The following is an 18332-nucleotide window of genomic DNA, read 5'->3' on the forward strand; positions in this document are numbered from 1 at the left end:
AATAAGTAAATCTATTTCAAAGTGAAATTTTTATTTATATTTATATTAAATAATTATTAAATCAAAGAAATTATATATATTGAAATTTTGATTTTGTTAAATTGAATTGTATTTTTTTTTTTTTAAATGTCTATCACAATCGTAAAAAATCTATAAAAATTCATGAAATTTTATTTACAAATATTGTATAAAAATCAATAAAAATTTATCAAATTAATAAGAATTTGTTATTTAAAAAAAATAATTGAAAGTCTGTAAATGTCTACCTTTTGCGGTAAGAGTTGGAAGATGAGGGATAGGAGACCGTGTGTAGTCGGGGAGAAAACTGTTGCGGTGGGAGAAAATATGGAGACTTTGCAGAAAGAGTTGGAAGATGGGAGGGAGGGAAGTCGGTGTTTAATGGAGGAAAACGTCGGATTGGGAGAAAATATGGCAGCTTTGGCAAATGAGGTGGAAGATGGGAGGGATAAAAAGAAAGAAAATGTTGAAAAGGAAGAAGCGAAAATTGGCGAGAGAGATGGAATGGAGATCGATGACCTAGTGGACAAGAGAGAGTGTGGGAAGAAGAGGGGTAGGAGACGGAAAGAACAGGGAAATGGGAATTCGAGTGGAAACAAGGAGTGGAAAGCGGATGGGGCTGGTTTTATGAACTGTGGTGTTTTTAGCCCGAGAGAACCGAAGAAGTCTGGTCTGCTGGCGAGGGAGAAAATAGAGAAAGCAGTTCGGAATGAGGGTTTGTATGATTCAGAAGTGGAGAGAAAGCAGAGAAAGAACCTTAAGAAAAAGAGGATGGGTCATGTGGGAAAGAAAAAGTGTGTGAAAAGTGAGCCCAGCGATAGTGAGACGGTGGAAGTGGAGAAAGCTGAGGAGAAGCCAAAAAGGGGCATGAAGAGAAAGAAAAGAAATGAGGAGAATGATGACGAGGCTGTGGTAGATGAAAAAATCGAGGAAAAAGGTAGCCATGCCAGAGGTCAAGGGGGAAAGCCTTTGAAACAGGGAGAAGAGGAGAAAGGAGGAGAGGAGGGAGGGAAAAATGGTGAGAAAGGAGATTATTCTCTTCGATATAAGAATTCTAAAACCAATGGTGCACAGAAGCGCAACGCTTTGAAGAAGATCGATGAAAATGTAAATTAATTTCTATTTCTTGAATTTAATTTTTAGCGGCTTGTAATAGTTTGGTTTTCTCTGTTTTCTGTCAATCTGGCCAGAGTCATACGTATTCTGTTTTGGCTTTCCCTTTCATTTGACAGGGGAATGAGATAGAGTCTACCATGTGTCACCAGTGCCAGAGGAATGATAAAGGGAGGGTTGTAGGTTGTACTCAATGTAACACAAAGCGATATTGCGTTCCTTGCATGACTCGATGGTGTGTGAAATCTTACATGTCTAGTTCTTTTTTGCTGGACATGGTCATTATCCTAACCTACCTGTTATAACTTCTATCTTTGAATGGGCACACATCTTTCTGCTGTTGAGTTTATTATTTTGGGAATTTGGAGTACACTCGAGTGTTTTCAAACATTTCAAGTTCAAGTAAGACGTGTCTCACCATGAGGTATGACTTCAAAGCATAACCGAGAAAGTACTCAAATTGACAGTGTTGCAGTGCAAGCTGTTTCAGACTGTGCAAGCCGTTTAGCATGCATGTCCTCATATACTTAATTTTTTATTATCCACCACTCTTTAGCTATGGGTGTTTATTATCTCATGCTTTTATCCTTCCATTAATAGGTATACCTTGGACTGGCATCTCTATCTTTCATGTTCGCAGGTATCCTCGGATGTCAGAAGAGGATTTTGCTAAAGCTTGCCCCGTCTGTTGTAGAAACTGCAATTGCAAGAGCTGCATGCGTTTGGATGGATCAATTAGGGTTGGCTTTACATATTCTGCTTTTGTGATTATGTTTCCTATGTTTATCGCATTCTTAGTTTTTTACTATATATGAATAATGTTACATTGTTTTAGAGCTTGGCCGACTTGAAATTGGAATATTGTGATGAAGAGAGAATGCGGTACTCTAAACATGTATTGCAAATGCTTCTGCCCTTCTTGAAACAATTTCACGCAGAACAAGCATATGAGGGGGAAATGGAGGCCAAGATACAAGGTATTTTCCGGAACATATTATTTTTTGGATGATTCCCTTTCTCCCTTCTGGTTAGCATGGAATAATTCATAATATTGCAAAACAAACTACTGCCTAGTGGTTTTGTTACAAATCTTGGGATTTTCTGTTATTGTGAATGCTGTGAGAACTGTAAGAAACTACTACCTAGTGGTTTTGTTACAAATCTTGGGATTTTCTGTTATTGTGAATGCTGTGAGAACTGTAAGAAACTACTACAGACTACCTAGTGGTTTTGTTACAAATCTTGGGATTTGCTGTTATTGTGAATGCTGTGAGAACTGTAAGAAACTACTACCTAGTGGTTTTGTTACAAATCTTGGGATTTTCTGTTATTGTGAATGCTGTGAGAACTGCTAAATTTCTGTATAATTGGGAATAAGTGTTTCAGACGACAACTCTTGCTAAACTCGTATGGTGGAACAGATTTTGTGCTGATTCAACGGTTGATTTCTTTTCTTTTCCTGCAAAATCATGACTGGCTGGCTAATGCACCTCTTTTCTTTGCCAATAATGTGAAGGTTTCAATTATAATCTAAAATTTAACTGCCTCAACAATTTAAAACAAACTTAATTTCAACTTCATTTACTCAATTTATTTGACTCATGATAGTTTGTTTGAGCAGGGTTACCAGTCTCAGAAATTGAACCTCGGAAATCGGATTGTAAAATGAATGAGCGATTTTACTGGTATATGTGGGTGGCGCTCTCTTTATTTTGACACTTTTAAAGTTTGCAAAAGACTTATTTTTTCCATGAATGTATACAGTGACAACTGCAAAACATCTATTGTTGATTTTCACCGAAGCTGTCCACGATGCTCATATCATCTGTGCCTCACTTGTTGCCGGGAGCTTCGGGATGGATTTCTACGGGGACGTGATAAGGCAGTAGTCATGCATTATATCCAACACAAACCTGGTTATATGCTTGGTGATTTATTCGCTAAAAGAAAAACATCTCGTCGTGAAGCAAATGAAAGGGATCTTGTTGATTTAAATGGTGCTACTTCAGTAAACAATGGGACTTGTGGCAAAGTGTCTGATACTATGACCAGGGATGCTGGTGAGTTCAAACATGAATGGAAATGTATGGAAACAGGTGCCATCCCGTGCCCACCCCAACAGATGGGTGGCTGTGGTGAAGGGATTCTTGAATTGAAACGCATCTTTCCTAATAATTGTGTGTCCGAGTTGTTGCTTAAAGTGGAAGAAATAGCCCAAACACAAGATCTTGAGAACACGTCCCGAAATTTTGAGCAGAAGTGCTCATGTTTTAACTTTGTTGGCGAAAACACTGACAGGAACAAGATGCTCAAAGCCGCAGCTCGAAAAAACTCAGAGGATAATTTTTTATTCAATCCAACATCCAAAGACCATCATACTGATTTGATGCATTTTCAGTGGCATTGGTCTAAAGGTGAGCCGGTGATTGTCAGTGATGTGCTCGAAACTACGCGTGGTTTGAGCTGGGAGCCTATGGTTATGTGGCGAGCCTTTCGACAGATTACAAATGTTAAACATGGACAGCTACGTGACGTTTCTGCTATTAGATGCTTGGACTGGTGTGAGGTTGCTTGGTTTTTCCATTACTATTTTATTTCTTCAAGCAGCTAAAGCCTGATTGTTATGTATATCTGATTGTGAACTTTATTTGTTTGTTTGGGTCATCTTTGGTTATTTGTTGAGTGTGGTTTCTCTTTGAATGTTGGGTTTTGAATTATTTACTTACGTTGGATGGTTTATATGATAGTTGTCAATTTTTAGCTGAATTTTTTAAATTACTGAATAGGACATCTGAAATTGAAGCTTCGAAGGCAATGTAGGCTTTAAGTTCTTGGCTATATAATTTTTTTTAACTTGATCGTCGTGTTCGCTGCTAGAACAATATAGGTTCTTCATCAAGTTGTTTCTCTTATCCAACTTGGTCATCATCTTACAGATAAGCATGCTTCTATCTGTCGTTTCAATGTGATGGATAAAACATATTTCATAATATGCAGGTCGATGTAAATGTACACCAGTTTTTCAAAGGGTATTCAGCGGGTCGATTTGATTCTACAGGTTGGCCAGAGATCCTTAAGTTGAAAGACTGGCCTTCATCTAACTTGTTTGAGGAGCGGTTACCTCGCCATGGTGCCGAGTTTCTCAGCTGTTTGCCTTTCAAGGAATACACACATCCTCGCAGCGGGTACTTAAATCTTGCTGCTAAACTTCCTGAGAAATGTCTGAACCCGGATTTGGGACCAAAGACATATATTGCTTATGGATTTGCTCCAGAGTTTGGACGGGGTGATTCTGTCACCAAACTTCACTGTGATATATCTGATGCTGTACGCTCTATCCTTTGAATTTGTGATTCTGTTGCTATCATATGATATTTAGTACGGCGTATGCATGAGATCCTTTTGGTTCCCACGCCAAGTCTTTGCTGTCAGTATAGTCTTACACTTTTTGAGGTTTTTTAATCTTGTCACTCTTAGGTGAATGTGCTGACCCATTGCGAGTCGGTCACGATTGGACCCACGAGGCTTGAGAAAATAAAAGAACTGCAAAAGAAGCTTGCTGTCCAGGATAAAAGAGAATTGTATGGAGAGACTCGGATATTAAATGCCACATTAAAAAATCAGCAACTCAGTGACAGTGGACCATCCAGGTTGAGTGAAAAGGCATTGTCACAGGTTTTTGAGGGTTCTAATTTAAGGAATAAAGCTAGCAAATCGACAGCTTCTAATATTGCAAAGAGAAACACTCTGAATGAAAAACCAGATGAGAAGGTCTGCATTGAAAGTCATATGGAAGAACAGAGAGACTGTAATGTAAAGGACCTGATATGTCTCAATGTAGGAAAGAATGGAGCTGATACCTCAGATAGGCAAGACAATAACACTGAGGCTTGCTCTATCAACGAATCTGGTGTAAAATCTTGCATCCCAGAGGAAATGATGAAAAGTAACAAGGCTGAGGTATTTGATGATGATCAGTATGAGCTGTTAGGATCTTCTGAAAGTGTTGAAAATGACCAAAAGAAAGAATGTAGAAAAGATGATACTGATGGTGCTTCAGTTTCAGGAAATGTATTAGAATGTTATAGAGACAATGAGGGTGCTCTCTGGGATATTTTTAGGAGGCAAGATGTACCGAAGCTTGAGGAATATGTGAAGCGGCATTGCAAGGAGTTCAGGCACTTCTTTTGCAATCCATTGCCTCAGGTAAAAATTGATTTGGAATTGTTTAAAGGTTCAGGAAACCTGTATTTTCAATCAAGTTTTATAAATCCGAAGAGTAAGAACCATAATTCACAAGTCTTTTACAACCATACAATGTAGAAGCCACTAAGAAGGTCCAGTGATCGAATTTGATTTGCTTCGTCTTCTCGTTTTTCTGAAATTTGTGATTAATGTTTTTGTTGTTTCTCTGGATATCAGAAAATTTTTCCTTCAAACCTTTTTGCATCCGTGAGAATTAATATCTACTCACAATATTTCACATTATAGGTTGTCCATCCCATTCATGATCAAACTATTTATGATTTGCTTTGTCTACTACATTTTTCTGAAATTTGTAACTAATGTTTTTGTTGTCTCTCTGGGTATCAGAAATGCATTCCCTCAAACCTGCCTGCATCTGTGATAATTTAATATCTGTATAAATATCTCACATTATAGGTTGTCCATCCCATCCATGATCAAACTGTTTACCTGACAAAGGAGCATAAAAGAAGACTTAAGGAGGAATATGGTTAGTTTACCCTGTTTAATGCATCCAATATTTGTGACCAGTAAAAAATGTAGTTTTTTTGGTTAATCTTGCTAAATGCTTGTGCTTACTTAGGAATTGAACCATGGACATTTGTTCAGAAATTAGGCGATGCAGTTTTCATACCTGCTGGCTGTCCACATCAAGTCAGGAATTTAAAGGTAGATTTGTTTGCGGAACTGCTATGATGTTTTTATTGAAACTCTCATGAAGGCTCCTTTTTAAGTTGACCTAGAAAAATGGATCAAAAAATTTTAGTTCCATGATTATCCAGTTTCTGTTTTGTTGAAGGATCGACTTTTGAAGAAATGATTTGATATTTAGATTTCAATGGGTTTCGTTATTGGAGGATTTATATTTCCCATTACAATCCTTGTCTCTCAAAATTGTACTGGATGAATTTGAAATCAACATAAAACAATAAATATTATAATTATTGCAATAGATTTTGACTGAGCAATTTGAAATTCTTTGGTTGAAACACATGAATAGTACAACTCTCAGATTAGATTGAAATTTTAAACATCAACCTACTACCTCCTTTTGTCAGATTTGTTGTTGAGATAGAAATTTTAATTAGGTATGGGACCAAGAATTGACAAGATTAAGGGTGGATGATGATGTTTTTCTTCTTTCAATCCTCTTTTGGATCGAGGTGCTCCACAAAGATGATTACCCAACTAAAATCTGATTCAAGATGTTTCCTGTTTTAGGGTATTGTGTATCTAGTTCTTGAAATGACCTTAGAATCACATTTTCTATATATACAAGTTGGTGGGTGATTGGATCTTGAATCTATGTGATTAGTGATAAACTTTGGTGGTGTATGACCAGGTTTCAGGCAGGTTTATACTGAATCTTCAACCTGATCCAATTAGGTCAGCAGAAATGTGAGCAGAATATTTGAAAAATGCTGTTGTTGAATGTTGAAAAAAATTGATGCTTTTGAGCCATGAACTCGAGCTGTTTATGATTCACTTGTTCCATTGCAATTAAATGTTTATAAGCAGAAGTATTTATTGTTGTGCAGAACCATTAATAGTATATAAGAAAATGTGGCAAAAAGCTGTCTTCCTTTGAAACCTCAAATGAGGAGTCTCAAGAGTACCAAATCAATTTTGAAACTACTACATTCTTTAGCAAAATAAATCTATCATATACATTAGACCTTGAAACAACATGTCTACGCATTTCAAACGTACAATATATACTACATTATGTAGAGGACTTGAAGTAAAAAGTTAGCATTCTAATTTACAATTACAGATTTACAGCTAAAATATCTCCTATAATCAGTCTACACAGAAAAGGAAACTAAGTTACCAAAAATCAACTAATTTAATCACCTATCTGCAGCCTGTACAAACCAGCAAACTACAAGGTAGAAATATTCCTTAATTTCTGAGAACTAACTAAAAAATTCTACACTTCTCAAGTTGGATGATACATTTGAATCATTACCAACCTTGCAACTCATTTTTCAAAGGTAGTTCGAGACACTTTTTTGATAAGAACATATGCAATTTGGTGAATTGATGTATAAAAGAGTTTCACGACTTTGCTATCTAACTTCTCTTTGATGAAATGCCAATAATCTTCCAAGTTTGTTTGATCATGATGATTGATGAATTGGGTTTTTCTTTAATTCTTTTAACGGTTTGATTTAATGCATGAGACCTTGAAGCAACATGTCTATGCATTTCAAATGTACAATACATACTACATTATGTAGAGGAGTTGAAGTCAAAAAGTTAGTATTCTAATTTAGAATTACAGATTTACAGCTAAAATATCTCCTATAATCAGTCTACAGAGAAAACGAACTAAGTTACCAAAAATCAACTAATATAAGCACCTATCTGCAGCCTGTACAAACCAGCAAACTACAAGGTATAAATATTCCTTAATTTCTGAGAACTAACTCTAAAAAATTCTACACTTCCCAAGTTGGATGATGCATTTGAATCATTACCAATTTGCGACTCATTTTTCAAAGGTAGTTCGAGACACTTTTTGGTAAGAACATATGCAATTTGGTGAATTGATGTATAAAAGAGTTTCACGACTTTGCTAACTAACTTCTCTTTGATGAAATGCCGAAAAGCTTCCATGTTTATTTGATCATGATGATTGATGAATTGGGCTTTCTGTAATTCTTTTACCGGTTTGATTTAGTGCATGCGAATAGGTTCGGTGGTTGAGATGCCCGTTTCATTGAAAAGTCTTCTTAACCACATTCCTTCACAAATCGAAAGGGTCATAGGTCTGATTTCAGCTTCTGCGCTACTTGGTGTGACTGACTACGAACTGTTTCTTGCTTTGCCAAGTGACAATTTTTCCCCATATGGATACTCAATGGTGGACCAATGATTTAACACAGAGCCTAACCAATTAGCCTTTGCTAAAATCAACTTTGTTGTTGAGATTCTCACTGAAATACAATCCTCTTCATGGTGCCGTCTTGAGATACCCGAGTATGCGATAGACTGCCTCCATGTGTTCTTTTGTGTGACTGCTCATGGATTGAATTGCAACAGTCGCCGAATAACTAATATCTGGTCTAGCATGGGGGTAGATAGATGGATTTTCTCACTAGTCTTTGCTAATGACCTTTGTCCACTGGCGCCTTAGCTTCGTTGATTTCAAGTTTTGTTGTAGCATCTACATGATTAGTTGGTTTACCTCCCATCATTCCAATTTATTTTAGAAGATCAAACACATATTTCCTCTGAGAGATAGAGACGTCATTCCTTGTTCGAGCCACTGTCATCTCTAGAAAATATGAGATTTCCCAGCCCCCAGGTATTTGATTTCATATTCTTTCATGAGGAATTTCTTGAGTTTATCCATTTTTCTATGTAAGTTGTTAGTGATAATAATATCGACGTACACTATTAGGACAACTGTGCTATCATCGGGAAAATGCTTGATGAAGAGTGTGATTTGCTTGACGTTGGTTGTAACCATATATCTTCTGAACTTTTAGAAAATCTGTCAAGCTAGGCACACGGATACTGAATTAATCAATATAAGGACTTCTTAAGTTTGAAAACATTGTTGGTTGTAGCAGGCAATTTAATTACAGAAAAAATTACCAAATAAACTTAATTTCAGGGGTAATTATTGAGGACTCGTTCTTCACATCTAATTGATAAAGAGGCCAATCCTAATTAGATGTAAAAGGAAAGGACCCTGATAGTGTTGGGCTCTGCTACATGAGAAAACATCTCCTGATAGTCAATCCTTTAAGCTTGGGTGAACCACCCCTTAGCCACGAGGTGAACCTTGAATCTTTCGGGACTTCCATCTGCTTCGTGTTTCACTGTAAACATCCCCTTCAATCCAACAAATTTATTTTCCTAGTGCTAGTTCTGAGGGCTCCCACGTCTTATATTTCTCTAAGATGTTAAGTTCTTCAAGAATTGTTTCCTTCCGTTCAGGTACTTGCGCATGGACAGGGTTGGGGACATGTATCGGATCAATATTGCACATAAAGACGGTATAACTAGGTGAGAGATTTTTATAGAAAAAAGGTTTTAGATTGGGTGTTTGATACAAGATCTTACACATTTTCTCATGGCAATTGGCAAATTCAAATCATCAAGAGTTAATTAGTGATGGGAATTTCTTAGATGTTAACTTGAAACACATGATGGCTTGTGTTGGGGTTGGACTCCTGGACTGGATCAAGGTATGCTCGGTTTTTTGTTTCCTCTCGAGTTCTTCTCCTGAAATAGAATCGAAGATCGCTCTTTGGGACAGAAGGATTTTTCAGAACTTGATGGCAGTGGACTTGGTGGTTCAATGGAATTATTGGGAGCATTACTTTGAGGTTCAAACTCAAGAAATTGAGGGATATGATTTTGCGCAAAATGTGGTGGAGAAACTAAAAGTTTAGATGCAGCAGGTGATTGAGTGAACATGCTATTCCAAAGTTGGTATACATTACTTACATTCTCCCCCTGGATGGCAGGTTGGGATAGTACAGGCATTGTTCACGAAAAGTGATTTTCATCGTATTGTAGAACTGTCTTTTGATAGAAGAATAACATTTATGCTGTTTCTGGTTTGGTAAGTACCTTAAGACTATGCATTTGATGGCTTTGGGATCAAGTTTACCTCACCGATGCACATGAATATAGGTTCATCATCCAAATATTTTCGAGGAAATGTTAGACACAATTTTGGAGCGTGGTATTAATCAAGAAAAAGCACTTATAGGTATTCTGAAATTAGGGCTTGAGATGACATCCTATTGATAGGATAAGTTGCACAATAATAGATTCCCCCGGAAAATTTATAGGGACATGAGTTGTGAACATGGGAGATCTAGCTCCCTCGAGACAATGCCTGTTTTTCCTGTTGTCCGCCCAATTTTGTTGAGGTGCGTCAATAGAAGAGCTTACATGAATAATCCCATGACCAATAGATAATCACCAAGAATTGAAGCAAAGTATTTCTTAGCATTAAATCGGGTTTGAATTTTGACATGGAAATTTTTTAATATCTGGGTTGTTTCAGATTTTTCTGCCGTAAGAAACAGCCAAGTGGTTCGAGTATGATGATCTATAGAGGAAATAAACCATTATGCACTTGTTATATTTTTTATTTGAGGAAACTCCCCAAATATCGATGTGAATTAGTGGGAAAAGATGCAATTTTATATGGAATTTTGCAGTATGAACTAACGTGCGTTGAATAGTGACACACTTCACATTGGAAATCCTACGAGGGTTTATTTCTGAATAAAGTGGGAAAATCTTTTCCAAAAACTAGAAATAGGATGACCTAGATGAGTGGAAATTTGTAAAATAAACATGGTCAAATATTTTTTTAAGAAAGCGAGTTTTAAAAAAAAATTTGACCATGGTTAAAAAAAAAAAAACCCAACCTGGATGATGGCGATTTAACATAATTTCACAATCATTATTGGACTTAGAATTTAATAAAGCTTTATTCTGACATTAATTTTCTAAGGCAGCTTGACAGCATTGGCTTATTTGGAGATTCTTCATTGTAGAGAAGATAGGGTCCCGAGTTCTCTTTAACAATGTCAATCGTCTCTCCCGAATCCAAGTTATGATGTTCACAAAGGTTATGACCAAATCTAGCCACAATTTTCATATGGGTGAGTCTAGTTATTGATAAAATATTACAATCATGGGCTGGAACAAGAAGGATATAATAGAGGCAATTTCCGACCCATAAATCTCTTTTAGTGCAATTTCTAAACTAAAATAATGCAAATTCTGCATTGATTACAATATCCATATCCAACTCATTTACTTCAAATCTTATGCTATAAAATTTATTCTAGAGTATTCTTTTTTATTTTACTCACATTATTTCTCATCATTTATTTTAAAATTAAAATTATTTTAAAATGATAAAATTAATATAAATTACATATTTATAAACTATATTGGCTATTTTATTATTTATTCATTAAATTAAACCGTTTATTAATTATTTATAATTTTTAAAAATAAATAAACAGTATAAATAAAATTAAGAATTAACCATCTATTTATAAATTTAATAATATTATTATAATTAAATTAGTGTGTTTGAATTTGTCATTATATTATTGCATTAATTATTTACACTAATTAATTGTTAATGGATTAAATATTTTTAAAATGTTACAAAATTAACTTCCATATATATGTATATGTTATACGTTTGTAGATTATATTACCAAATTAAACTATTTATTAAGTCTTTATAATCACTAAAAACTGAATAACAAAATAAACCCCTGTGCCAAAGTTGGTGCAAGGAGAGGGGCCCTATTTTGGTACAGGGTTGTAGATGGCCCGGGAGCAATGGAATTTGCGATTTTGGCTAAACCAATTCCTTTTTCTTTAGATACAGATCCACTGGCAATTTAGACAATGTTTCATGAATTGTCTTGAGATTCATGATGAAAAAGGCACCAACAGTCGTAGCTTGAAGCACCTAAATCAACAATACATGGTTTCTTAACCTGCTTTGCAGTAAAAGCCTTGAAAGAATCACTTGATTGAGCTTAAGTTGTAGATGATTTTCTGATCACGAACTCATAAACAAGGAGTCTACGGATTGGACAATGAATGTCCAAGCATCTTTGAAGAAAGTCAATCTACTTTGTTAAACACGGCAGATTCATTAGAAACAAACCCCTCAGATGTAGTGACAATATTTAGACGACTTTCTTTGTTGGTGTGCCATGCAGAGGATGACTTCCAACAGTTGGTTTTCGGTGAAGTTTCCAACATGTTTGCTTAGTATGATTAGGTATATCGCAATTTCACAACAAGGTCTTTCTTTTCAAGTTCGCCTGACATCTTGATGTCCTTGAACTGCGACTGCATACTCTTCTATGGTTGCAAAAAGGTGCCAATTGAGCACTCATCATCATTTTTGCCATCTCTTTTCTGGAGGAGTTTTGGAGAAGGCTTCATGGATGCTCGGTAGGGGCTTTGTTCGTAGAATTCTGCCTTCATTTCATCATGGTCTTTGCTGAATCCCACTAAAAGTTTGATTATCTGCTACTTTTCGACTATCTACAAGATTTCATTATTGGAACACTTTCATTCATGATCTTGTTAGGGATTGGTGTTTTATCCTCTGTTGATTCTTGAAAGTTGAGGCTGTAATCTTTTTCATTTACCACGATTTGTGGATGGCTTGTCCACTTAATGTTGTAATATTTAACTAAATTTTATCAATATATATTAGTTTCTTATCAAAAAAAAAAAAAAAAAAAAAAAAAAAAAGATTCACCTTGATGAAGATCACGGAGAATGCTTTCGACCTTAATTACCTCGGATGTTTTTCTGAACTGGAATATGTTTCTCTTGTAGTGTCCTATATACCTTTGATTGTTTCATGGTGAATAAAGTTTTCTTCAATTACCATGATATTGTCATATTGTTTTTAGATTTCCATGTTTTGTATTTTGGATCTTTTTTGTTGGGGATTGTTGCATCTCCAATTAGGTAATCATCTTTCATCTTTTCACTCAAATATCTTACAGATTGAGACCACTGAAGGCAATTATGCCCATTTAATTTACGACCGGTGATGGGTAGATTGTTGTCGATTCCTCCATTAGGAATTTTTTTGGAATATGATGTAATTTCAAATGAAGAGTTAAATTTTTTAGTGGTTGTACCTTATTTGTTATGAGAGGAGATGATCAAAGTCACTCTGATACCATGCAGATTTTTAGAAGAAAATCAGAGTTGGAGGATGACGACATAATTAACAAAAAAAACTTTTGAGGTGAAGGATTTAGGAGCGTTGACACACTAGTTATGGAAATTACTTGTTCAAAATAGGAGTCGTTCTCTCAACATAAATATAATCAGAGCTTTGGGAAGAACTTGGAATGGGTAATTATAGACCATCTGAGACTCCATATGAATCCTAATGTTAAGCTAGCGGCAAAGGTTGGGGGTATTACTCTTGATACTCGACAATTCCAAAGATCAATAGGTATGTTGCTCTGCCTATCTCACACACGTTCCGATATTACTTTTTCAATAAGTGTGACTAGTCAATTATACATGCACTTGATGAGGAATTTTTTAAATTCGTTTATTTATAATATCCCTAGGTATTTAAAGGCTACTCCCACGGAAGGTCAATTCTTCAAAGAGATTGATTAAAATTAGTAGCTAATTGCATCTGCCTCTTGTGAGAAGTCTTAAACACATAAACCACTTTAAAATATTAATAAGCTAATATATCTTCCATTTTTTTAGAACTCAAGCACATTTACCCCATATATGAAAGGTTTTATACTTATTTTTAACAACATAGGGTTTTAGTGCAAGTAATTTTATATGGGGGGGTTTTGCTTTGTGTCAGACTCATAGCCTCAGATTCATCCTTTGCATCGCTTTTAACGTTGCCATGTTTCTTACTACTCTAACTTCTATGAAGTTCTTTAATAAGCTAATATGTCTTCCATTTTTTTAGAACTCAAGCACATTTACCCCATATATGAAGGGTTTTATGCTTATTTTTAAAAACATAGGGTTTTAGTGTAAATAATTTTATATGGGGGGGTTTTGCTTTTTGTCATAGACTCATAGCCCCAAATTCATCCTTTGCACATCTTCTAACGTTGCGATGTTTCTTACTACTCTAACTTACCAAATTTCTCCAAGCAAAGGTTTGACAAGATTTGTCCATCAAAAGATTGTTAAAGTGTTTGCTGAAGGCTAATATTGTCAAATATAGACATCAGTAGATTATACGTCAGTATATAATACCTTCGTTTGGGGAAATTTGGTAAGTTGAGGACTAAGAAACATGGCGTTGTTAGAAGCCGTGTAGAGGATAAATTCAGGGCTATTACACAAGGAGCCTATGAAGTTCTTTGGTTGAAACGAGATCTAGAAGAGCTGAAAAATGATTATCCCTTGAAATTGTATTATGACAACAAGATAATTCAAGTATTACACAATCTAGTCTAGCATGATATAACAATGGTATAGAGATTGATCCTTACTTATAAAGGAGAAAATTGAAATTAGGAATTAGCAAGTTGGGCATGATCGAGGTATGCACAGACTTAAGTGGGAGGTTCGGAAAGTTAGGAATTAGAAAATTCTTTTTCAGTAGTTTATTTTTTGATTTTAAACAATTAGAATGAATTGGGTAAAAATCCTGATTTTCAGTGATGAGAATAAATTAGGAGATATTTTTCTTTATCTTCGTAGTTTCTTGTTTTGTTCCTATTTTCTAGGTATAGATATATTGTCATATGTATGTCTTAGTAATACAGCTGAGTATATCAATAAAAAAGTAAGCTATATTCGTTTCCCAAAATATTCCAATAGTATGATTTACTTATCTCAATTAGGGGTGAGCAAATGCAGTTTTGAAAAAAATTGAACCGAACCACGTTTATTGATTTCTCAAAATGGCAAATCTAATGGATCATCTTTGTAGTTTTAAGATTGAGTAATTTCCCTTCATAATTTTTGATTTTTTAAAATTAGTTTTGATGCTTTAGAAACTGTAACTTTAGTTTGTATTTTTTTATTATTCAGTGGTATCAAATTATTTTATTTGGTTTCGTTAAAAATCAAATCTTCTTATATTGGAATCACATTTATGGCTATTTAATATGTAGTCTTTATGACTGAATGACATTTATTATGGGGTGGATGAACTGTAACATTTTATTACAGACCCGTCACAACATTTTTCTAAGCATGTCTTATATATTTGTCCCCACTATGGTTTCATTATATCCCTTTTTTAGATGCCCGCTTTTAGTTCTGTATGGTACACTTTTATACGGAGTACCTTTTTGTCACTTGTGTTGTGCCATGCTAGTATTTTCTCAAGTATATTTTGTTTTGGCTGGCTAAATTAGTGTGCCTTTGGTATATATGAGAAGAATGATGACCATTGGTGCTAAATTAATTATATTAAGTCTTCTCTTAAATAGGCTTAGATTTATCTTAGACAAGCTTAACCCAGTTGGTATGCTTTTGCTATTTTACTTTTCTAGTAGAAATGATGAAATTTATATTTTGAACTGAAACTTGCTAAACACGTCTCTTACTCAAGGCAATGGTTGATCTAATTGACTCTCTCAATTAAACTTTATTTGCTTTGTATTTTATGAATGATTATGTGCCAGGCTATAGCTACTCTACAGTGAGATTTATATCCCATAAAAATGTTTGTAGCTGATAAGCCTGGTTTTGCATGCCCTTGGTTTCACAATTTGGGCTAAGTTATTTTCTTCTCTGTTTCAGTCATGCATAAAGGTTGGCCTTGACTTCGTCTCACCAGAAAACGTCCAAGATTGTATTCGATTGACAGAGGAATTCCGCATTCTTCCCCAAAATCACAGGGCCAAGGAAGACAAGTTGGAGGTATGATTTCTTACTCTAGACACATCTGTTTCTTTATCTTGAAGATGAAACTTTTTAGCATTAGGATGTTTAGATTGCAGTTCTTTATGTCACTCCCTTGTCTATTGCTTATGGTTCATTCTTATAGGAACTTAGAGAAGTACAAATTTTATCTGAGTTTAAATATGGATTATAGCCAGCCACCTTATAATGAAAATGAGTTGAATTTGGAGTTTTCATTTACAAGAAGTGTTTTTTGATGATAATGATGCACAGACACGTACTGATGTCTGAATCCCATATCCTGGTACATTCAACCCGAGATAATTTATATTTCTAAGACTATTTTCAGATCAACCTATTTTTAAAAAATTTAAATTTGATCTGTTGTAAAAGGTGAAGAAAATGGCTTTTCATGCAATTCGACAAGCTGTAAAGGAATTGGGCGGGAGTTCGAGACCAAACTAGAAATCGGTATGCCTTTTTTTATTATCTTCAAAATCATGCAACATCTGCTCAAATATATTGTTATTTCTCTTTCCCCCTCTATATCTTACTTTAATCCAATGAAAAATGGGGATTTTTTTTTTTGATTTAGTAGATCAACTTATGAATCTTGGCTGTCTTTAATATTTCAGATCGACTTTGTTGATGCACATAACATGTAGTATGCTATAGAGGCATTTGTTAAGCAAGATAAGATATATAACCAAATATAAAATATCAAATATATTACCTAACCTTGGCAACTTATTAAAAAACTAAGTATGAGATGTAGAGAGGAGTCAGTGGTCACATAATCCTTACTGTACATCCTGAGTAAATCGGTATCAGAGGTGGCTGATAAAGGTTTGTGATTTATACTGCTACCAATTTAAACTCTTGGAGCTCGTATCATTTAGGTTCCTACCTAAACAGGTGTAATAAATGTTTTGATTTATTGTTGAGAAGTCGTTAATATTTTATACAAGCCTTCTTGTAAATTATATTGAAGAATGTGATTCACGTTTTCATCTAATTTTTGAAATATGTGTGCATTTTAAATGTAGATGTCAATGAATACAAAAAAAAGTGTGTTGAATGAATGATACCCTGACATTTTTCAGTCTTTTAAAGGGGTAGGATATTTTTAAAATTTGGATTTAGATGATGGTTGATTGAATAATAATATAATATATATAATAATACGCTAACTTACGTGTATTTATTAAAACTTAAATTAAAAGATGATTATATCAAGAGGATTTGGAGGAAGAAAATAAAAATGAATGCAATGCTTGGTTTGGTTTTGTTTAGACACCGATATGGATAATAAAGTTATCGATGATTTTTTTTTTTTTTTTAATTTTGAACCAAGTTGTGCTGGTGAACGAAATACACTTTACACTTTACTAGTCGAGACCAGTTGGTTTACATTTGTGCTATATGTTTTGTTGTAAAAGACACACTGATGCGTAAATGAGCGCGGCATGGAACAAATTGAAGACCAAACATGCATAAAACCAATTTGGGGAGTTGTTCTTTTCCAGGTGTATATGGTCATGGAGAATTTGTGTTTTATTAGAAACTGGTAAATTTTGTTTTCTTTTCTGAAAATGATTGATTAGATTTCCCCTTTTTCTTTTGGTTATGTGGCGCAGGATGCGTTGGGTTTTTAACATTTTGTAGCGATTCTCTTTGTTATATATCAAATCAATTTCAAACCTTCCCTAAGATAATAGTTGTCCAATAAAATAACTCTAGAAACAGAAACAACTGGTACCTTTCTCAACCTTTTGGCTGTTGTCATTAATTAAGGGGAAAAAATAAACAGTATACATAATAATCGAAGAATTTAATGAAGCTACAATTATGAATTGGCACTTATCTCATCCGTTCATGTTTCTCTCGTTAATGTTCTTAAAATATTATTTTAATACATCAAATAAAAAATGCAAACGAGATGAGATATATAGGGAAAAAATTGAAAATGGTTAAAAGTAAAAATTTAAGGTAAAAAGTAAAAATCTCAAACTCACAAAATATATTATACTACGTACTTTATAAAATTTTCTCTTTACTCAATTGTGATTTTCTTCACAAATTGAGAGACCTATTTATATAATTTCTTTGAAAATAATTCAAAAATAAATATATCATTACATACATCATCACACACTAATTGTCAATATTTACAACTCTTATTTTCAACACAACTCTTTATTTTCAACACTCTCACTTGTGATAATGATCGTGATACAATGAATGTCTTCATTACGTGTTTTTATATTGTCTCCTTAAAAACCTTACTAGGAAAAACCCATTGGGATAAAAATCATAGTAAGAGAAAAAGAGTACAATCATGTAAACTCCTCATCATGTTAACACGAACGATTCTTCACAAATTTCTAGATTGCGCATCCCAATATTATATATATGTTTTCTGAATATTGTCATAGGAAATGCATTTGTGAAGAGATCTGATGAGTTTTTACTTGATTGAATGTAATGAATATCAATATCTTTATTCTTCTCAAGTTCTTGGGTGAATGCGAAGAACTTAGAGAGAATATGTTTAGTTCTGTCGCTTTTTATGTATCATTCTTTTA

General features: G+C 34.4%; 1 protein-coding gene across 5 annotated transcripts; it reads left to right on the forward strand.

Moving 5' to 3' along the window:
* The first annotated feature begins 260 nt into the window (after positions 1-260).
* LOC140818261 (lysine-specific demethylase JMJ27-like) lies at positions 261-17224 on the forward strand. Of its 5 annotated transcripts, none has more exons than XR_012114931.1 (12): positions 261-1125; positions 1251-1366; positions 1772-1871; positions 1967-2108; positions 2753-2816; positions 2896-3697; positions 4129-4458; positions 4609-5337; positions 5794-5866; positions 5960-6045; positions 13090-13363; positions 15646-15771. XR_012114931.1 is itself a non-coding variant. In XM_073178170.1 (12 exons), the coding sequence occupies exons 1-12, from the start codon at positions 289-291 to the stop codon at positions 16210-16212; spliced, it is 3471 nt and encodes a 1156-aa protein (XP_073034271.1). In that variant the 5' UTR covers positions 261-288; the 3' UTR covers positions 16213-17224. The 5 variants fall into 5 exon arrangements, 3 of the variants coding, with proteins under 3 accessions (XP_073034271.1, XP_073034272.1, XP_073034273.1); XR_012114932.1 differs by lacking the exon at positions 13090-13363 and adding an exon at positions 10866-11012 and having other exon boundaries at positions 15646-15767; XM_073178170.1 differs by lacking the exon at positions 13090-13363 and adding an exon at positions 16141-17224 and having other exon boundaries at positions 15646-15765.
* The last annotated feature ends 1108 nt before the right edge of the window (positions 17225-18332 follow it).

This window comes from Primulina eburnea, chromosome 17 (genome assembly GCF_022965805.1).
Source record: "Primulina eburnea isolate SZY01 chromosome 17, ASM2296580v1, whole genome shotgun sequence".
In the NCBI taxonomy this organism is placed as follows: domain Eukaryota; kingdom Viridiplantae; phylum Streptophyta; class Magnoliopsida; order Lamiales; family Gesneriaceae; genus Primulina; species Primulina eburnea.